The sequence below is a fragment of the Pantherophis guttatus genome, chromosome 2 (genome assembly GCF_059756535.1).
Source record: "Pantherophis guttatus breed Tessera chromosome 2, ASM5975653v1, whole genome shotgun sequence".
NCBI lineage: Eukaryota > Metazoa > Chordata > Lepidosauria > Squamata > Colubridae > Pantherophis > Pantherophis guttatus.
The window spans coordinates 64,393,030-64,416,030 of NC_142064.1; the positions used below are offsets into that span (position 1 = coordinate 64,393,030).

At 36.4% G+C, this 23,001-nt stretch overlaps 2 protein-coding genes across 5 annotated transcripts in view; both read left to right on the forward strand.

The window, feature by feature from the left end:
• FRMD3 (FERM domain containing 3) overlaps positions 1 to 11,871 on the forward strand; it is a 92,683-nt gene extending 80,812 nt beyond the window's left edge. For 2 of the 4 annotated variants that reach the window (XM_034410171.2, XM_087886090.1), the window contains 2 exons: positions 3,055 to 3,069; positions 8,138 to 11,871. In XM_034410171.2, the coding sequence (XP_034266062.1) occupies positions 3,055 to 3,069; positions 8,138 to 8,736 (614 nt within the window). In that variant the 3' untranslated portion in view covers positions 8,737 to 11,871. The remainder of the gene's footprint in view (positions 1 to 3,054; positions 3,070 to 8,137) is intronic. The other 2 variants (XM_034410172.2, XM_087886091.1) reach the window with 1 other exon arrangement.
• Positions 11,872 to 17,769: 5,898 nt separating this feature from the next.
• LOC117661406 (uncharacterized) overlaps positions 17,770 to 23,001 on the forward strand; it is a 39,948-nt gene continuing 34,716 nt past the window's right edge. Inside the window, exons 1-2 of the mRNA XM_060690556.2 lie at positions 17,770 to 19,720; positions 21,442 to 21,556. Of these exons, the coding sequence (XP_060546539.2) occupies positions 17,938 to 19,720; positions 21,442 to 21,556 (1,898 nt within the window). The 5' untranslated portion in view covers positions 17,770 to 17,937. The remainder of the gene's footprint in view (positions 19,721 to 21,441; positions 21,557 to 23,001) is intronic.

Consider the following 23,001-nt stretch of genomic DNA (forward strand, 5'->3'; position numbering starts at 1 on the left):
ATGCCCTTCATTGCATGGGATCAGGTTATCTGAGGAATTGCTTCTCTCAGACTAGCCCATCCCAGTAGATCTGGCAAAAAGTTATGGTTACCATCTACAAGGGACTTAGATTTGATGTGTCCCAGGAGGCAGGTCCTGCTTGTCTACTGTGGCAATGCCTTGTAGAACATTCCCTCCTTCCAAGGTTAAGTTGGCTCCATTCCTTTTGATGTTCTGTAAATTGTTCAAGTCATCAGGCTGCTCTAGTGAGTTGGATATACTCATTCTCTCCATGCTTGGGATTTGTATATTTTATTTTAATTTTGATTTTAATTCCGAGCATGTATTTTTACATATTTAGTTTATAGGATTGTTTTTATATACCGTATGTGATGTTTGGATCATTATATGCTGCCCTTTGGTGAGATTATTATTGTCTAAAACTGATTAATAAAATAAACCAACAAACAAATAAATAAATACATTTTATTCATGGCAAGGGTGCTATTGCACACAAGTTAATATATCATTTTAAGGCACTGTGGTTCTTCAAAATTTGAGAACCCCTGCTTTATTAGTCTTCTTTTACAAATAGAATTCATAATGCTAAGAATGAAGGTATTTCTGCAAAAATATTTTCACTTCAGTAAAATTAAATTACATTAACAACTATCATTTTAATACTGTCCGAAGCATCAACAATGTAAATATTTTAAGCATGTTTTAAAGTAGGAAATCAGACCACTTTGCTATAAATTAATTTTATAGTAATAAAGTAAAGTTAATAAAAAATAAATCCACCAGCCCTGTAATCATACAACATAGATAAAGTACATTGTAACAATCAATTATAAAGGCAGACAACAGACATTGCAGAAAAGCAATTCTTAGTCCTTTCCAAATGTCTGTAGGCATTCAGTGCTGGTTCTGTTGGAATGATATTCCATAGATCACTTGCCAGCATTGAAGAGGTTCTGTTCTCTATACAGAATTTCTGTACTTCAGCCAGCATAAACATTTGAAATAGATTCTCAAATACCAAGCTAAGTGTTGGGGACGAATACATGGGAAGACATTCTGACATGTATCCAGGACCCAATATTCCTATGTCGAGATGACGAAGGAGCTGATAGGGGCTAAATATAACCTGCAGGGAATAGTATCACAAAATTATCTAATACCCATGGGTCATTTGAAGGACTACATTATTTGAGTTTCCTTTAGAAACTCCCTCTTTTTAGAATCTTGATTGTCAAGTTTTATGGCATACTCCTAATACTTGAGAGCTGCTTCTCTGTGGTAACATCCCATTCATTTCACTACAATATCTGAATACAGAAATAAGGTGGGTGAGACTTAACCACATCAAGATATGGCACACCGTGCATTATTTTCATAGAATTACCTTATTAATATGTGCAACATAGTGGTGTAAGATTTCAGCTTCAACATTATTAGCAATATTTATGCATGGTTGCTGAATGATCTTGTTTACAGAGATGCTACAAACTACCTGGGTATACTCAGCCACACACACAAAGTTTGGGAAGGGCAATCAGGCTTTGTGCCTGGAATAAGATGTGAAGATTGATTTATGCAATTTAACAAAATACTGAAAAATGTATGCATTGTAACCAAGCTTACAGAATTTTGTTGATTTAGAAAAACCTATGATAAAGTCATCAGCCTAGAATTATGAGATATCTTGCAGAAATATTGAACTGAATATTGGTTGATGCATGTGATAAGAACAGTAAATGGTGGAAGTGAAACAAATATGAGAATAAATGAAACACTAGTGAATGGTTCAACATTGAATAATGAATAAGGCGAAATGTATAATATCCTTTTGATTGTTCAATGCATTTATGGATAAATGTATAATAAATGCTTGTAATATTAGAGATATGTTGAATGGAAACATGAATGTTGCATTTGAGCCATGGTAGCGCAGCGGTTAGAATGCAGTATTGCAGCCAGCAGTTCGAATCTCACTGGCTCAAGGTTGACTCAACCTTCCATCCTTCGGAGATCGGTAAAATGAGGACCCAGATTGTTGTTAGGGGAAATATGCTGACTCTGTAAACCGCTTAGAGAGGGATGTAAAGCACTGTGAAACAGTATATAAGTTTAGGTGCTATTGCTATTTGAATGCAGCTGGTGATGTGCTGTAAATGTTAGCTAAAGTGAACCAAAGTAATGGATCTGGAACTTAATATATCAAAGGCTAGGGTAATTGAATTTGACAAAATTAAATGAATTAAAGTTATGCATAGAAAAAAAGGGCAATGGGACACATGGATGAACATGTACCTTAGCAGACTTTTTACTAAAGACAAGGAAAGAATTAAGACAGTAAAGAAGTAAGAACAAGTAGTAAAAAATTTCTTGTGCAGAACAAATGACAAAAGAAGTTAATACAGCTACAGTACAATTTGTTCTATGTAAATAAGAGAGTATTATAAGAGAAATATAAAAGTAAATTACATGCAGTAGAAACAAGTAACTTAAATATTGTATGTATTATAAAACAAGAATAGGGTAAAAAATACACACACGCTGAATGGTGAATCACCAATATGAAGGAAATATTTTGAAAAGTTTTGGTCCTGTAGATCAGGGGTGTCAAATTGGCGGCCCATGGGCTGGATGCGTCACACACAAGCCACGCCAACCCCAGCTCTATGAGAAAAAATGTTGCAATACGTCACATGACAGCAACAACACCACGAGTTTGACATCCATGCTGTAGTTAAAATGAATGAAGATTGAATTCCAAAAGAAGTATATTAGAGACAACTGGATTGAGAGAAAAAATCTGAATAGATGGAATTGATAAAATCTTAAAAAAAGTCAGAGGTGAGATATTATAGTATAAGAAATAAATATAGTATATGATGCAATGCATGGACATTGTGGATGTAAGGATTGTTTGCTGGGATAAGAAAAAGTATAATGAATGATAATGGTATAAATCAGATTTCTTTTTTTCTCTTATCTCCTATATATAATTTATTTTGCTTACTATCTCTTATTCTTTTTCTGCATTTTTCAAAACATTGCTTAACGCAAAAGAGAATAGTGTGATGGGTATGTATGTATGTATGCAAAATTTTCTGTGAGCATGTGCATGCAGAGAAATTAAATTTAGGCCTGCAGCCATTTTGAGATCATTTTTACTAAGCTTTATTAAAGGGCCCTTTGAAAGCATTTTGAGCTTTTGTCCTCCATATTTGTGTATGACGAAAATGCAATTTAAATGAATTTACATCATGTTTTAAAATCATGTCCATACTGAAAAGTGGTCTTGTTTCATTTTAATTTTGTACTATGTTGTATTAATGTGCTCTGTATGAACTTTTACTTTTAATCCTTTGCCTTTATCATCATCATCACCATCATCATCATCACCATTATTGCAATGATGTAGCTCAAGTTAAAAAAATGTCAATTTTGTATGATGGCAATGAACGTAACATGAAATGAGAGAATATTCTGATATAACCTTTTAAAATGTAGCTTTCTCCAGTAGGCAATAAGCTGCCCAATTTTCTATTTTATCAAATTCTATTCAATACACATTCACACAATGAATGTACCGTGTTTCCCCGAAAATAAGACATGTCCGGATAATAAGCCCAATTGGACTTTTCAGCGCATGCGATAATATAAGCCACCCATGCAAAATAAGCCCCCCCAACAACTACTTACATGCATGCGCAACTGGTCTCGCCATTTCCTCTGGTTGTTTGCCGCGCAAACAACATGAGGTGAGGCAGCGAGGCTGGAGGGGGGAAAGGGGGAGAAGATGCCCCACGCACCCCACAAGCCCTTACCATACCTACTGGTAATGCTGATGGCCGCGGCAAAAAGAGGCCAGCGCAGCACCTCACGCCCCACTCTTTAGTGCCAACCTGATGGCCACCGCAAAAAGAGCGGCAGGCCAGCACCACGCATTGCGCCCCACTCCTTACCAGTAATAAAAATAATAATAATAATAATAATAATAATAATAATAATAATAATAATAATAATAATAATAATAATTTTATTTCTATACCGCCCGTCTCCCGAAGGACTCAAGGCGGTGTACAGCCAATTTAAAAACACAAGACAAAACAATGATTAAAAATTAAAATAATTAAATACCACAGCCTCCAGCAAAAATGAGAGAGAGAATGGACAGAGAGAAAGGAAAGAAAAAAAGGAAAGGAAAGGAAGAGGGAGAGGAAAAAGAGAGAATGAGGAGAGAGAAAGGAAAGAAAAGAGAGAGGGGGAGAGGAGAGAGAGGAAAAAGAGAATGGGGAGAGAGAAAGGAAAGAAAGAGAGGGGGAGAGGATGAGAAAGAGGAAAAAGAGAGAATGGGGAGAGAGAAAGGAAAGAAAGGAAAGGGAGAGAGAAAGGAAAGAAGAGAGAGGATGAGAGAGAGGAAAAAGAGAGAATGGGGAGAGGGAAAGGAAAGCAAGAGGGAGAGGAAAAAGAGAGAACATGGAGAGAGAAAGGAAAGAAAAGAAAGAAAAGGAAAGGGAAAAAAAACCTTGTGAGTTCAATCAAACTCCTCGAATTTGTGAGGTTTTCTTTTATAACGTGTTTCCCTGGATACAACGGTGAGGTATGCGACGGTGCTGGAAAGGTAAGACGTGCGTCCTGCTTCTTGCCCGCCCCACTTGCCACGCCAAAATTGCACCCCTAAAGGGGGCGGGTGGCTAAACGAGGGGCAGGAGCCCTGTAATGCCTGGCAGGGGGGAGAAGAGATGGCAAGGGAAGCCATGTCTCGTCCATGCGTCTCGCTTCTCCCCCACCCCACCTGCCAGAAATGAGTCTTTGTGAGACTTGTTGCACTGCTGCCTCATAGAGCAGCACTCTGCTAGGCTTGTGCCATTTGCATGCACGAATGGCAGCACTGCCGCAAGGTTCGACATACTGGTGCAGCCGCGAACGGCAGGACGCCAGCTGTGCCAGTATGATGAAGCGAGTGGTGGTGCTGCAGTTTGCGTGTGCAATGGCACGAGCCTTGCAAAGTCCTGCTCAATGAGGAAGTGGCGGCGGTGGGACACGTCAGGGCAGCGGCCGGTGCAAAGAACAGGGAGGGGAGGCAATGGCAGCGACGGGACATCCAGTCCCATGCTCGCCATCTCCTGCACCCTCAAAATAATAAGACTCCCCCGATAATAAGGCCAAGCCCTTATTTGGGGGGGGGTCAAAAGAAAATAAGACCCTCTTATTTTCGGGGAAACACGGTATGAAGTAAAAAAGAATAAAACTGAGCAACTAAAAACTAAATACTAGATCTGACAATCATAATTCATGTTTTATAAGGGTCATATTTTTAATCTTAATTAATGTTAATAGTTCAGAAATAGTAATTACTAAAGACTGTAGGAATATTGCCTAATCTGAATTTAGGATAGATAGTTCAATGTGTGGCTATATTATTTGAGATTAATTTTTTAAAATGATTAGTTCTCCATTCTTATTAAATTAAAATCTAATTTTTGAAGAAATTGAAACAACATTATATAGTCTCTTATTTCTTAATTAATATAGGTAACATTCAATGACTTTGCAAATAATTTTAGATTTTCTTCCTATTAGTATATAACAAGTTTCCATTCATTCTACAATTATATAACCTGTTCTAAAAGATTCTACTAACTATAAAACTGGAACTTTTTCTATCTTCTTGCTATATGTTAGGATCAGATTCAGTTGAAGTTATCAGGAGATTATTTGAAGTAAAATTTCATTTTCCAGGGCAGAGCTGGTAGGTCTGAACTGATTATTTTCCTATCCTGATAGTCCATGACAGATATGCCCCCAACATCAGGAGTGTTGATTCAGTAAATAACTGACAGCTTTAAATCAGAGTAATCTACATAAAAACTAGTTAATTTATTTCATACAGTAATCAGATACTGTGTGATAGCCAGTAGCATTGATCTTGCAAATATTGATTGGGAGGTGTGAGTGGATGAGGTGTTGTAAGTTGTATTTGCTAAATGACTTGTGGTAGCACTTGTTTTATTTTATATGACACACTTTTTTGTGAATTATTCTCTATCACCTTCAAATAGTAAAAATGTCCTCTATCATTTGGGCTTCAGTTTTTCCCCAGGCTGTTGTTTTTCTCTCTTGTTTTGTCTTTGATTGATTGTATTTATTATAGGAGCCAGGATGTCTTAGAAAAATGCAATTAAAATAACAAACAGAATTAACACAAATCTTAACGCTTTATTGAAACCATATAATCTTTTTTTAAAAATAAATAAATCAGAATTTGAAATAATTAAAAGGCCTAAGTAAATAAATACCGTTAAGCCCTCTTCAAGCTCTTAACTCCAGTGTCGCTTTGTGTTATGAATCTTAACATGAAGAAATGAGAATTAATGTCAAATTATGTGTGGCAGGATCCACAAACAGTACTGCTAATGAGTCAAGCATCAGAGGAGGCTATTGCCTGTTTCAGCCCTGAAGTAAATATCCTACCACTTCTTTAAGAAGCTTGATGCTATGAATGAGAAGCTATATAAATTATGGAAGATAACAGAATGATCTAGGGTTACAACAGTTAAAGCGGATTTTGAAGCCATAAATAAAATCAAGATTGTCTTTAACTCGGTTGAATTAGATGCCGTTTTAGTTTATTTTGAATAGATGTACAAAAATTAAGCTAAATCTAATCCAGGGTAAACAGTCTTACAATTTATATTTAAGGGAGAATACTAAATTAAAAACAGATTGTCAAAGATGTTGACATTGTTGATATCTTGAATAAACAAATACATCTGATCATTGAACTCATTGGGTCTGTTGCTATTTCTTAGCCCAAACTATTTTACAAGATTGTTGCTATGGGGATAGAGTTAGGGAAGTTTCTGTGCACAGTACCTTTAAATTCTAAGAGTTTAGGCTTACATTCATTCCTATCTGTTCTTTGCATTGAAAAATAAACCTCATTTCAGTTCGCCCACATAAAAAAGTAATTAAATAAAACTGGACTCTAAATGGAGTCATATAATTTTAGACGAGTGTAGAAAAAACTAGTCTTTGTTGCACATTTGCTTAGAGAACTCTTTTAAGTTCTCAAAGTCTGCTAACTTTGACGCTAAATGGCATAAGCATAAATGTTAAGACAGCAAAACATCAATTTCACAGATTATCATTAGATACAAATTTGTATGGATAATCACTTTGTATTCAATTAGTTAATATCATTTGTGATTTATACTATTTATACTATTTGCACACTGTGGTTTACACAAATTGATTCAAATTATACTATCATCTTCATGATTTATATCATGCAGATGATAGTATAGGCTAACCTTTTCCGGACCGAGTGCCCACAGTGCTCGTGCGTGCCTGCAAATACTTGCATGCACCCCTGAACCCCCAAAATGCAATGCACGCCTCCTGCGCATGCGCGATAGAGACCCGATGACCAGCTGGCCAATGGGAGGTGCATGCGATGGCTCACGTGCCCACGGAGAGGGCGCTGAGTGCCACCTGTGGCATGTGTGCCATAGGTTTGCCATCACGTATATATATATTGGCATCATTACACAAAGATGATACAAATGATGCAGTTTGTAGTTTGTAGTTTAACCATATTAGGATTAATGAAAACCTTTTCCCCCAGTTAGTTCATTCAGTCAAACTGTCTTACATACTATAATTCATTTTGTCACTTATGACATCCTTCTAATATTGATTAATATTGTATCTTGAGAAATAGAGTCACACAATAACCACAATTTCCCATCAATCTGTACTTTCTCATTTACTGCTATCGATAATCTATTAATGGATGTTAGATTATGATGCATCCTTTTGCAAACACACATTATACATGTGTCAGATAATGCAAGTACAGTATTTATCATGATTTCAGAGTCATGGAATATCGTTCCGTACAATGAAATAACTGAAGATTTTCATTTCAGGTGTACAAAATGTAGATTTTTATTTTAAAAAATAAAAATGGATATTTTTAGTAAAATGAGTAATGGTATCAAGTTATATTTAACTTGCTGAATTATGAAGAATTATCCTTCACTTAATATAAATCAGTTAATGATTAAATTGCAAGCAGTTATTATGTCTATAGGTTTATCTCCTTGAAATGTAAGTTTGAGAATCTAAAAGTGCTATTTTACAGGAATCCAGCTGCCGAAGGAAGATGATATTTCGCTCCCTGTGATATCAAGCTCTCCTACTAAAGAAACAGATGATGGTTCAGATCTTTCAGTTGAGGAGGGTGAGAAAATCAAAGAGGAGCCTTTAACAATTTCAGAATTGATGTACAATCCAAGTACCAGCTTGCTCCCAACTCCTGTTAATGATGAGGAGATAGACCTTCTCTTTCAAACTTCTCCAAGGGTAGAAAATGGGAAAGAAGATACAGATTCATTTGAGGAACTGGAGGCGGATGAAAATGCATTTTTGGTTGCAGAGGAGGAAGAGTTGAAGGAAGCTCGAAAAGCACTTAGGTGGAGCTATGACTTTTTGATGGGTAACTTGAAGATAAACTCTGCTGTGAAGAGTTTTTCCAGACTTCTTTTTGTTGGGCTTGGGGTGTTGCTTGTGGTTTTCCCACTACTACTTGTCCTTCTGGAATCAGATCTTGACATCTCCTTCCTCCACGAAATCCGCCAAACACCAGAATTTCAGCAGTTTCACATTGAATATTACTGTCCTCTCAGACAGTGGATAGCCTGCAAAGTAGACTTCATTAGCCATTTGTTTGTCAGCTCTTAAACATAAAAAATGTGCAAAACTAAGGGCTATATTCAAAACTAGTGAATTTTAGTCAATATTTAGGTGCTCATAAACATCCTGCAGGTTATGTTCAATTGGTTCTTTATTTTGATAGACAATAACTTCAAAATTCTTATATTTCCTTTTCATAATTGAATAATTGATGTAGTAGTGGCCTTTAAGTAACCAAAAAGCAGTCTTTGTTTTATTTGCTTTCCTGTTTTTATCAGTAATTACTGAAGAGAAAGCTATCATTTCTATCATATCAAGCCATGATGTCCTAATTTTAAGCATTAACTACAAATAGAAAGGATGCTTTTGAATATATTCCTTAGTAAAACAATATCTACTAACCAATGCCTATATTGCTCGGGTTTTATTATTATTTTGTTTGTTTGATTTTTTCATTTAAAAATATTTTTATGTCTTTACAAAATTTTGGTAAATTTTTAGCAAATGCAATTTCTGAAAATATTTAAGTGTACAGATGAATAAATGCACAAGGACATATCATGAATTTTTAAAGCATTTTTAAAAAACACTAATGTTCAAGATATGCACAAGATGAATAATTGGAATAGAAGATAGACATGTCTGATATATGGAAGTGAAAGACTAATTTTTCAATTAACAAGTTTCAGAGGAACTATACATTAGGACAAATCAGTGTAACCATGATTTACAGGTGAGAATTCCATGAGAGGAGAAGATATTTACTCCTTTCTTTCTACGTTGTTTTTTTTTTCTGTATGTACAATCAGAATAGAATAGTTGGAAGGATATTTTCAGAAAAGAGTCGGTGGATGCAGAAATGGTTAAGCATATTCTTCTGTCTATTGAACCTGTCCTGCATATTCCTCAGATCTCTGCATTAATATTAAAAAGCAGATACATGATCAATATAATGTGTAATACCACATTATAGAAGCTGTTCTGAAACTAAAGAGTGGGATATAATTTTTTCAAGATGGCAATTTGGATTTTACTTTGATACACTCATGAAAGTTCTTTGCAGAGTAGTGGAAGTATAGTTTTTCAGGAGATTTAGAGATTTTGTTTTAAGTGTACGTGATTGTAAGTTACAGAGAAATGGTAATTTTTTTAAAAAAATAAATAAAGCTAAGTTTACTAAAATACACAATTAAAAAAATTAACCTGTTTCCAAAGATAGAGGAAATTTCTGTGGAAACCTGTGAATTTCAGACACCTGAAAAAGTTAGTTTCTAATTATATTCATTATTTTTCATTACGATAAATCCCAGAGTTACAATTTCATGCATTATTTTTAAGCATGCTTTCTTACCAGATGTAATTAACAATGGATGCACATGATTTATTTATAAAAAGTGTCCTTTTGACAGTGGCGTGTTGTTATCTTTGTTGTCTTGATGGAGATTTTGTGCCTGTGTAACTCCAAGCTCTTAAGAGGATATGACTAAAATCTCGTGTATTTAGAGAAGATCAACATTTCCACATGCCCAGTTTTCAAATGTAAGGAAGTAGAAGCAGAAGAACTAACTAAACTGAATAGCCAATCTGGATTTCATAACACAAAATTCACTCTTCCCCTTTCCGAACTACACCAGCAATAGGATATTTACCTACAGTCCTATACCTGTTTCCTTTGGAATATGTTGTTTAGATCCGAGTTCCAGATTAATGAGTATAAGATTAAAGCCTTTTTTTTCTTGTTCTATTAAAGTTTTAGAATTGCTATCTATTATTACAAACTAATAAATTATTATTTTTTTAAATAATCAAGTAAATGTTTGAAGTACTTAAAGTACATTTTAAACTTAGTTAAAAACTTTTAAAATATTTTTTTATTTACATTTCCATAGTGCAACAAACCGAATCCATATTTCATCTACCTTCTAATATATAAACCTTTCTAACTACAGTAACTCCCATGTAATTCCCATGTGCTTAATTAAAAATCAGATTGTGTTTGTAAATTTGTATAAAAAGATGTATGCATTGTAGAAGAAATTATGAGCTCCTGATTTAGAAAAGTTGCTAAGTGCAACTGGATCAGGGCACAAGTTTTAAACTAGATACCTTTTTTTAATATAATTGACTAGTTGAAAAGCTTGGGTAATTTCCCTTGCATGTATTACATCATCTAAAAAGTAAATATAAAATACTTGTAGTTTTTTTAGGGCAATCTTTTCAACTATAAGTAAATATATGAAATGTTTTTGTGACTGAAACCATTTTATCTTCAATGTATTTTTGAGCTCTTCCTTTCCTTAATTACTCCATTGCAAAAAAAATAATAATCTATTATTTGGTGCATATTTAACCCTTTTTGCAACTTTGAGCTGAATCAAGAACCCAGTCAGGAGGCATCTGTTGTTTTCCAAAACCAAAATGACAGTAATCTTAGAGATATAGTTATAAAAGTAGACTATATAGATATTGCAAATATTATAATAGCAATAAATCCAAACCCTTGTCTTGGTCCTCTGGGTATTTATAAAATACTAAGCTCTTTAATTATAGATCCTGGATTCTAAAATGTAGTCTTGTCCATGTACTATTGCTCCAAATCATCAGAAACCTTTGTTAGTATTAGTTAATTTGATCTGGGAAAGATTGAATTGCTTGAGGAACTAATTACCTCAGAGAATAAACTGTGCAATAAGGATATGTATACAGTGAATGGCACGTGCATGTACATGAAGGGATAGAGATATATCGATCAAATTGTGAGGGCTTTTTTCTAGATTCTAGACACAGAAATGAGAAAAGACTGAAGAATATGTACATAAACCAGAAGAGTCTTGTCTCTAGAACTGGAAGTACCAGAGATGGCATATGAAGAGTTCGTAGGTGCAGTATTGTGTATTTCTGTTTGTGCTTGGACTATATTATAGAACATTCTGTACTTGACATATATTTTGTGATTTGTTTAATATTTATAAACACAAACTCTGGGAAGAATTAAATAGAGATTATTTCTCTGAAATGCAAATGGGCAAGAATTCCTGGCATGGGTAGGGCGGGAAATGTACCTGTAAACTTGAGCCTTATCTTTGTAAAGTGAATTTAACATTTCTATGTCCACATCTTGATTGTTTTATATGTTAATGTAATGAGAAGACTCCCTAATAAAATATATATTGAAAAAAGCTACCATGGGCTGATAGACTCCTGTTTAAATATGAAAAAGGAGACTTATGACCGGTCCTCAGAGTTGCGGCCAATGCAGCCCAATTTCCACCATCTCATGATCACGATTTGGGTATTTGGCAACCGGGATGTCAGTGTTCTGCAATCACATGAAAACACACGTAAGGCCCACAGTGACTTATTTAACAACCACAGCCAGAACTGATGAACAATATTGTAAGCCAGGCATGGTCCTATGATGTTTCACTTTATGACTGAACCATGTAGCAACAGTTTCTATTCTCTATTGTGGCTGATAAGTGAGGACTACACGCATGACAGTTCCCCATTTTTATACCCATAACAATGAGCCTATGATAAAGTTTGGACTGAGATATACTGAATGGTCCAAGATAATCCAATGAAGTTCCAGTGTTGGAATGCACCCGAACTAGGTAAGACTTGAACCTGGGCCACTCTAGCCTTATTCAAGACTTCAAACATGATATCACATTGGAATTCTTATCTACTTGGTAAATACAAATCAGTGATATAATCTTTACATCCGATGTGCTTACGAGAGTGTGAAGGGTAACAAGTGATATAATTGTTTTGTGCTTTATATAGGTACTCAACATACAGTTCATTTAGTGACCGTTCCGTTACTATGGCACTGAAAAATGTGACAACAGTTTTTCAGAGTTATGACCTTTGCAGCATCCCCATGATCATGTGATAAAAATGTAGTTGCTTGGCAACTGGTTCATATTTGTGACAATTGCTGTGTCCAAAGGTTATGTGATTACCTTTTGCGGTGATCACATAACCTTCGGACACAGCAACTTCTGATAAGCAAAGTTAATGGGAAAGTCAGATTCACTTAACAACCAGGTTATTAACTTAACTACAGTGATTCACTTAACAGCTGTGGCAAGAAAGGTCATAAAATGGGGCAAAACTCACTTAACAAATGTCTCACTGAACAACAGAAATTTTGAACTCAATTGTTGTAAGTTCAGGACTACCTGTATACATAATGTGCAATCCATGTGATGGCATCATGACAAATGTGACATTATCAAAGCTTGTACTGGACACTTAAGAATGTATAAACTATCTTGTTCAAAGGAGGTCAGTTTTCTGCAGCCTAGTATGCAGTTTATTTGGAAAGCAAGAGGAAGGAGTAGTTCTGTTTAAGGATAATATTTCTATATTATGAATCTAACAAAGATTAAGCAGTTTATAATAAACACTAATAGAACATTAAAACAGTCTCTTTAAACTCTTATAGTAGTCAAAAGCAAATTTACTGAGGAAATCAAAGATCTGTTAAAGAGATTTATTTTTAATAGTTTTCAAAACTGAAGTACAAAAAGAAACTTGACAAACCTTGTAAAAAGAGGCAGTTTCAGAGTAAGGGCAACGGAAGGGAATTTTAATTGGAAATAAAAGGCAAAAAGCCATGTTATGGGAGAAATATTTTTGCCTCCATTAAGAGGACATGAGAATGAAGTGTTTGTTTTACTTGCAAGATTCTTCTATCTGGAGATGACAGGGAACAGTAGGACCTTTAGGCAACTGTTTAGGGTCTCCACACCTCAACCTCCGTTTCCTCATTTTGGCCTAATTTTAGTAAATAAAAAAGGAAACCTAAAATGACCGCTTTGCTGACCTTTTCTTCATAGCCAGGCAGACAAATACCCCAGGCTAATACATTTTTATATAGCTTGGCACCTGCACTAAATTTATATGACAGTTGATACAATCTACTTTTAATCAATAAAAACTCCAATCATCCCCCCCCCCCAAATCTCCAAATGGCATTTATGACATTATCATTCTGGGGCAGCAAAGAGTCAACGGAGGGAAACGAGAATCAAATTCCAATCTTGCATGGAGTTTCAATCGCGCTCCTTCTTGGGTTTCCAAACTCTAAAACTGCAGGTGCAGGGAAGCTTCTCTGCGCAAACTGCGCATGTTCCGCCATTCGAAGCCAAGCTTGCGCAGGAGGCGCGACGAGGGAGAGAACGCAGCGCAATTTCTTTAGAACTTTCCCGCGGTCAGAAAAAGGACTTTTCTTTTCTTTCTTTCTCGGAATCCGACAGCGCCCCCTAGTGCAACCCTTTGCTCACGCAAGGAAAGTTTTGCTTGTCCCTACAGCAGCTGGAGCCCATTTATTTTGAATAAAGTTTCCAGGACTTGGAAAAAGGAAGCGGGGGTCCTTGGTGCTCCCTAAGCGTGCTTGTTTTCTTGCAAACGTTTCATTACCCAGACTAGGTAACATCATCAGCGCTGGTAAGGAATGAGCTGTTTGCTGTCAGTTCATATTCTGGTGACTTGCCTGTCTGTGTGGGTGCGGGTTTCTTTGCATGGGTTGTTTACTAATGGCATTTTGGCAGTTTCTTGATTGGAGAATTGTTTACTTGATTGTTGGTCTGAAGTTAACCTTGGAGTAAGTAGATAAGGAGATACACACGGCAGCCGAAAGCCTCTTGAAACACAGGCTCAAAATTCATCAGATAGGCTTATTGCTGTCATAGGATAAAGTCAGATATATCGGGACTGGTTAATGTGGTGTTGAATTACAACCACCAATCTAGGTCATTTGGCGGGCTCAGAAGTTGGATTTCCAGCGGCCGGGTTCGGAAGAGAAAGAGGGGGAGGGAAAAGGCGGGCGGGGACGGCTGAATGAAAAATATACGGTTCAGACACTCTCAGCAAGGAGAACGGAGCCGGCATCTCCACCCTTCTCCCCCAGCAGCCGGCTCCACCCTCGGTCCTCGGTTGCCACGGGGATGGCGGAGTACACATTTCCCACGGCTGGTGTTAAGAGAGAACTTCCCAGCGGCTCCTTCATCTTCGGCGCTCCTCTCAACCCTTTTCTTCCAAAGAGGAGAGAGAGAAAAAGAGAAAGAGAAAGAGGTCGGCCCAACTTGGAGTCTCCTTGAGGGCGCCGCGAAAACTGCAACCAAGCCACGCAAGCAAAACTTTTCCCGCTGCCGCGCAAGGGAGGCTCGCAGTTTCCTTGCTTTCGGAACTTGGTTAGGGGGATGCTACGTAGCGACGGAGGAGGTGGGTTTTACTACCCGTAGCTCAGGCTCGTGGTTGGAGAGAGAGAGAGGTTTGTTGAGGTTGTCGGGCCGAAATCAGAACTAGGCTGCCCAGTGTTATCTGTCAGAAATGATGTAGTAGGGTTTCCGCCTGGAAAGGGGGGAGGGTTGGGTTGGACTAGATGACCTACAAGCTCCCTTCCAACCCTGTTATTCCGAATGAATGAAATTCTCCCCCACCCCACTTCAAGTCTTGCATAAAGAAAAAAAATCCAGAGAGACATTTATTTTATTTATATGCCTTAAAAAAAAATAACTCAAGGCTGAGAACGTATCCAACACACCTACCAATTTTCCTCGCAACAATAACCCTGTGAGGTGGGCTGGGCTGAGAGGGAGAGACTGGCCCCAAACCACCCAAGCTGGTTTTCGTGGTTAAGGCAAAACGAATTCATGGTCTCCTACTTTCTAGCTAGGTGCCTTAACGGCTTGACCAAACTGGGTCTAGATCAAACTGACATCTCAAGCCTTGTACCCTCTATTTTTTTCTGGTAAATTAGAAGGAGCTGGCATGATATAAGAATGCTGTGTTATCACACTTCCTGTGAGTCTGAGAAATAAGATTTGGGTGTTTCATAAGGTGTTTTCTCCCTCATATAAAATGGAAACTTTAAATCAGGAAGGTTAATATGTTTTATGTTCCGTCCCAAATCATTATAAAAACTACTCATTGCTCAAGTCAGGATCCTGGTTTTAGGAATATTCACATGTGCATCCTGAATGCTTCAACCTCCAAAACTATCATTCCATATGGGAGCTGACAGAGAATAGAGCAGAAAGTGTGGCTTTTCCACTGCTTACCCCTATCCTGCCTCTACAGCTGCTGGTGGAAAAGGAGCAGAAAGGAGGACAAGGGTGCGTGTATATAAGTTCAATATTTGCATCATGATATCTCCACATGTTTGTCATTTTTGTCTCATCAGGGCTTGTTCAGATACCACTGGTTCTGGCTTGTTGAATGATGGTGAACTGATTTCATGTGTGACAACAGGGTGTTCTATTGATTCAGTCAGATATGCCACACACACAAAAACCTTGAAGTTTTAATCACACAGGTGTGACTGCCATCTTTAATTTATTTGTTCTCCTCCTACAGATGCTTCTAGCTAGAATTTTGCTCTTTTAATCCTTAGTCAGCTTGGCTATTGCTTAGTCGTTTATTAATCCTATTTCTCTAAAAAAAAAAAAACTTAGCAATTTAAATTTTATGTTTTGTTGTGCTTTGTTTCAGCAACTTTGTGACTGGAAATCTGTGTCCTGCACTTGTTGGCTAAATTATTTTGAATGGTTTTTGAAGACTTGACCTCAATTTGCTGTTAGGCAAGTTTCTCCATCCCACTTTTTCAAAATGCATAACTGGCCACATCTATTTGCATTATTTTGTAAGAACTTTTAAAATACTTATTCCATATGTGTCCATTGGTTCAGGAAGATGAAGTTCATTGTTTTATGTAAATAAGATGAGGATTTATAGTATTTTGCAGAAATTATAATAGAGTATTTTTTGCTATTTTAACTTCTGAGAGGTGCAGCCTTATTAGTTTGAATTTAATATAATTATGTGAAATATCAGTATCTATACCTGCTGTGAATGTGCAAGCAAAACCTCAGTCCCATATTTATAGAGGTCTACAGCATCTGGAGGTTTCTTCAACATGACAAAATATGTATTATGACATTACAACACAAACTGTGACCCTTAGGTATTTGTGTGTGCAATGTCACAACACAAGTACAAAATCAGTGAAGTTTACATCACAGTGTGACATGTTTTGTCATTTATCTCCCTCTCGGATACTGAGTGATATAAGTGACAGGCACTCTGTCAATTTCTGCAACATTGAGGTGACTTTGGATACTGAGTGATGTAAGTGACAGGCACTCTGTCAGTTTCTGCCAACATTGAGGTGACTTGTAGTTTGTCATATACAGCACTGAGTCAAATCCTCAACTTCTTCACTCCTGGGGAGAAATAATTGCTTATCTTTGCATGAGATGGCAATAAATATTTCTATGACAGAAAAAGAGTTAATGCTGTTTTGTGAGTGAAAGGAAGCAGAAGGTTGAAATTTTTCTTCAGCTGCTAAATTTAGCTTGGAATTTCCAGAAAGCCAAAAAGTAAGTCCAAGTAAAGTTGAATCGAAAAGGAACTATGCAAACTCAGCTGTTGTATACTTGATGCCTCTTGAGATCTGCGACCAGCAGGTCAACTTGTGATCTATCGCAAGATTATCTTCTCCTTCATAATTTTTTTTATAGCAGATTCCTTTAAGTACCATTTGTGGATTTAACAGCACTATTTTTTTTGATTTCCTGAAACATTGATTTTGTACATATGACTACCTAAAATAAATAATAAAATTTTGCTTGTTCTTTTTTCCTTTCTTAATAAAGTGTGATTTAATTATAACTTATATCAATTTAACTTCCAAGACAGGGCCTTGTTTTCCCTAATCATTTAAAACTCAAATTGTCAAAAAGAGGAATTAGAGAATTTAATTCATTATTTTCATTTTTTTAACTTATTTGCTGGTAAAGCATCTAGGCTGTGAAAGTCCCCCCCTCCCCCCCTTTTATACATCAGCAGTAGGGATAGGATCCCAAGCAAAAGCATTCTTTGGAAGAAAAGTAGTAGTAACAATAACCAGGAAGCAGCTACTAAGGTAATGAGGTAGGCCAGAGTATATAAACTCAAGGATTTATGGGAGACAAGATATGAGACCTCCAACATTTAGCCCTTTAGGCTCAGCAGTAGTTTTTAACTTCAGATAAAACAGCTTTAATATGCACTTTTTTATTTCTACAGATGGAATATCTTCCTCAGAAGATACTATACCCATCTGTTGCTGATACTTTTCATGAAAACTCTGTATCATATACTCCTATAACTTGCTATGGAAAAATAGTGCCTTATTCAGCAGATAATAACAATTCCATACAGTCTAGAAGTTGTTTGTTGAATTTTACAACTGATAGTAAGATGGGCTTTGAAGAACCCAACAAAACAGTAAATGGAAAAAAGCATTCAATCATTTGTAAGCTTTCTGAAGTGACGTCTCTACGAAAGGAAGAAGAAACAGCAAGAGCTACAGCTGGACTTGAAGAAAGAAAATGCTTAAAGAATACATGTATTTCAGAATTAGATAATGAACTACATAGGGAAAGTAGCATTCCTGAGATTCAAAAACTCAAAGATATAAATTGGGCAGAATTGTTTCTTGATCAGTCGCCTTTTGGGAACAGCATTCAGGAAAGTAGTCAATCTGTCTTGGATCACTGCATATTTAAAAACATGGTTCAAAATAACGGGGGCAAAGATAGCATAAATAAGAAGCCTGACACTTTTGATCCAAAGCTATTACATGCAAATATTTTAAACAGTTCTGTAGCTTTTGAAAATAATTCAGAGAATTTTGAACAAGAAACTCCTGGGACTTTGGTAAATAATAATACATTATGTTCTGCAAACATAATTTCAAATTCTATCCAGGCAGCCAAGCATAAAAATGAAAACTATTTTTGGGCTCCACTCAGTGACAGTTCAGATGAAGAGTGGACAAATATGACAAAAAATAATTTAAAGTGGCCAACTATGGACAGCAAAAATTATAAAAAGCTTGGTAACAGTGCTAACTTCGACAATCCAACTGTTATGAAATATTTCAGTTTATCAATGCTGGAAGATGAATTGGGCTTCAAAATAAAGCCTGACAGCTGTGAAACATGGAATCCAGGAATAGAAACCTTGGAGATTCAAGAATATAAATGCAAGAATTTTACACAGACCCCAAAATATAAAGATTTTAGTGGAACACAGAATTTCATAAAAAGCAACCACAAAGAATCTAAAAATGGAAATATCCATTTTCATTCTAAGTTTACAGTAGAAAAAGATAAGCTGAGGGATCAGATGTCAGATATTCAACCTCAAGAGAGAGCCTCAGATCAGAGAAATGAATCTAAATTACAGCAAACGCTGGAAATGGACAAGATCTTTAAAGGGAGGAAATATATCAGAGAACAGGATGTCAATTTTAACAATACATATCAAAAAGGTGCAGAATTAACATCTCCATTGGACTTTTCAGTTATGCAAATTAAGAGCAGTTCTGCGAGTTCATTACTGAAGCCTTCAGAAAACAATACTTATAAAGAGGGCTCAGACTCTCTGAATCACAGCCTTAAAAGCATGAATAAGAGCAATAGTGACTGTGTTATGTTAGTTGGGCCCCCCCAGATCAGTGATGATGACCAGGTAATCCATAAGCGTTGTATCATCTCCAAAAATGAGCAAGGCTCTATAAATTATAATATTTCTGCAACTGATCTCAAACCAGCAGATGGTGCTAAAGAGTTCCTCCCTGCACCTGTTAAAGGGGATGGTCATGAGAAACCACTTTATAGCGATACAGTCCCATTAGATTCCAGCCATAGGGAGGGCGTTTTGCCTAAATATTATTTTTATTTGAACTATCTCAATGAGTCCAAAAGACTTCAGTATGAAAATGCCCATCAGTTCTTTTTTTGTCAAGAACATGGTTTTTTCAAAGAAGCCTATTATGATACTGGACCCTGCTACTGTAAGAACGGTAGCATGTATGAGGAGCAGACAGATGAAAATATGAACAATGATCTGGGAACTTCTGAAGGCAAGAAAAGGATTGAGATCATCAAGCAGCAAAATCATTTTGAAGATCAGGTGTTGAAGCCTCAGTTTGCAAACAGTGGCCCCAAACAAATGGAGAGAACAGGCAGTTTTAAAGGTAAAATTGGAGTGTTGTTTTCTAGTTAGTGAGATGTCATGCAGGAGTAGGAAACTTGATGTTTTAGACAATTGTTTCCAGAATATATTATATTAGCCATTTGGTTGCGAATATCAGCAGGTGAAATCAAAACTGTTTGGAGGACATCTAATCTCATGTTACTTTTTCACAAACACAAAGTATAAGTGAAAGCTTCTATATTTAGTGGAAATGTTCTTTTATTCTTGTCCTACTTCATTGATAATTTAAAATTACGACTCCATGGTATGGCAGTGACTCAGGTTTAATGACATAATCTAGGAACGGTATTAGCCATAAATTCCTTTGAAAACAACAGGATTTATAGGATTTCATATTTAATTCTTTCATTGTAGGGTTTATGTCAGTCACTCAGGAAGAATTTAAATTTATCTTCCATGTATTAAGGAAAGGGGAAAATAATTTGCAGGCTATAAATATCCTTTGGAGTGCTGTGTGATGTGCTAATGATGCTGGGAACGTCTAGATTCCCACATGTCCTGTCCACCACCATAATGAAAGAGAGCTAGCCATTACAAATGTATAAGAGTTTTGAACTAATATATGCTATGGTAAGAAAGTGATAAAAAATAAATCCTTTCTCCAGCAATCTTTGTATGTGATAGCAGTGGCTCTTTCATGATGAAAATATCTAGTTCTGGAAGAAAAAGGAAGTGTTAAGGTGCTACTCAGTTTAAAAACATGTCCATGCATTTGTTATTCCATCTCAATTTCCTTCTCCACAGCCAGCTGTTTTCAGAGACCCCTAAGTTTTATCTTCATTTTCATTATTTACTAATAAATGTTGGTATTTTTCAGAATAGACTTAGAAATACATGAAATTATGAATAAACATACCTTCCATTTGAGACTTTTCATACTGTGTATCCGAAGTTTTTTCTGTGTTCTGATCTCACGATATGTCCAGTCCTTGGTATAGTATTTATTTTTTTAAGACTGGGTCTTAAAGAAGAAAGCTGCTATGTATGCTCTTGGTTTTATTGCTCCACATAAATGAGATAAATCTCCAAAGTACATTTTACATAAAACAGAAAGAGATTGCTCCCAAGTAGGGTAGGATTGTTTAGTTCTAGCAACAAGAATAATCCACTTCATAGTGATTTAGTAAATCAAAGGTGTGAGCTGGTCTTTGCCCACTCGTGAAGTGACATTTTTGGCATTGCTGTAATAGTGCAAGCACTACTGGGGCAGGGCAAACTCCTGGAGGTAGCTATGTGTGATGTCACATGCACATAAGAAAAAGGCAATGTTTTCAGCACAATGATGCAACCTCACTGCCAATATTTTAACAAAAACATTAGCTCCTGTGATTCCTTTGGGAATAGGCTTATTCTTCTGTTATACGTATATTCTATTAATTACTGGCAACATCTCTCCCCTTCCTTCTCAGCAGGTGCAGAGAAGTTGTAATTTGGTCCAGCATCTCTGTGGCCACTGAAACCAACATTTCCACAGCTGATATTCAGAGTTTCTCTTCTATATCCAAATGTAATTAAAGTGGGAAATCCAATCAGACTTCATTTGTTGTTTCTGGTTTTGGACTCATTATATTCTATTAATATGCCTTATGAATGCCTAGGATGTGTTTTAGATGTTTATGTCATTCCCTGGAGCTCCTTTAACTGCTTGTTGGAATTAACTATGACTGCAGCTAATATATTCTGTGGATCATTTTTTTATAGACCAGGAAGTTTTTGAAAGCAGGAAATCAAGCCCCAAACAGGCTAGTCCTAAGAAACATTGGGAAAGAGCCAACATTTCATGCTCATCTTACACACAGAGAGAACTGAAGCCAAGGTTTGCTTATTTAATATTTAATACAACTGTGTGAACAAAGCAGTGCATTTACAAAAGGCATATCTCCTCTGTGCTCTGGTTTCTATTTTTTAAACCCAGAATTTATAATGGTTCCCGGTAGATTGCTTTATACTTTATAAATATCTCATGATATCCACACTGTTCTTTTACAATCAGACTATTATGTATTATCTCTTTTACTATTTTAAAGAGAATACTGGCTTCCTCTGTTAATGTTTTCCCTGCACAACTATTTTCATTTAATTATGAAATACTAATTTGAGATGGATTATATTGAGTCTAGTACAAGTAATATTCTACACCTATGTGTACATTTCTATAGTAATATCTTCAATGTATTCATAGATGAAAACAAAGACAGGCTGCGGTAGTAGAAAGTACATAGAAGTATGATAAACCTTGTTAGTATAAAGTTGATTTAGTTATGTTACCTTTTATCGTCTCCAGTTTCTTTTTCTCAAAATTGTTTACATTCTTCTGTGCTTTGCATAGTTTTGCTTACCATAAAGGGAATAACATTGAAGTGCATGCGTGAGTATAATGATCTAAATAAAAACAATAGGTCTTGGCATAGACTTTGTTATCACCAAAATGCATGAATTTCATGAGAGTGGTGATCTTTGCACTTTTTAAGACTAAAATTAGAGAGCTTGTTTGGTGTAGTGGTTAAGTGTTAGGCTAGAAACCCGGAGGCACCAAAAGCCCTGATCTGGTCACACTGCCCTAGGAAGAAGGAAATGGCAAACCACTTGCAAAAACCTTGCCAACAAAACTTCAGGAACTAGTCCAGGCAGTTGCCAGAAGTCAAAATTGACTCAAAGGCACAAAAGCAAAACAAACTTAATTGCTTCTTGCTTATTTTGATTTTTAAATTCCTTCATCTTTTGACTATTTGGAGAAAATTGTAATCTGTTTATTTATGGGCAGGTTAGTACTATGCTTGATTCTCCAGAAAGTCTAACAATCTGTTTACTTATCACAGCAGCTCAGATATGGAGGAGGATTAGCTCTGGTGGCCATTTTTCCCCTTAAAGACGGCAAAACAACACAAGCTAAGCTATGTAAGCAGAAGAAATTTGAGTGCTGTCATCCAGTACCACCCCACTTGCCTCTGCTACATGCATATTTTTCCTTCATATTAATCATGAAGTGAAAGTGTGGAATGGATAACAACTGGCCCAGTGATTTTGAGGCTGAGAAAAATGTGAACTATACATGTGTTGGGAGAAATGTCCATCTGGGTTCGGTTCCAAGTGGGGAGAAAGACACTGGAAACATGGAGTCTGCTTGGAAGGATGGTTTAATGGTGAACAGGACCACGTGGTTTTGAAGTCCTGGGTAGCTGACCACATGGAGTGGAGAGTGACTGTTATTTATACACTCTTGGGCTTTGACCTTGAGCTTCCGGTTCCTGTGGCAAGGGC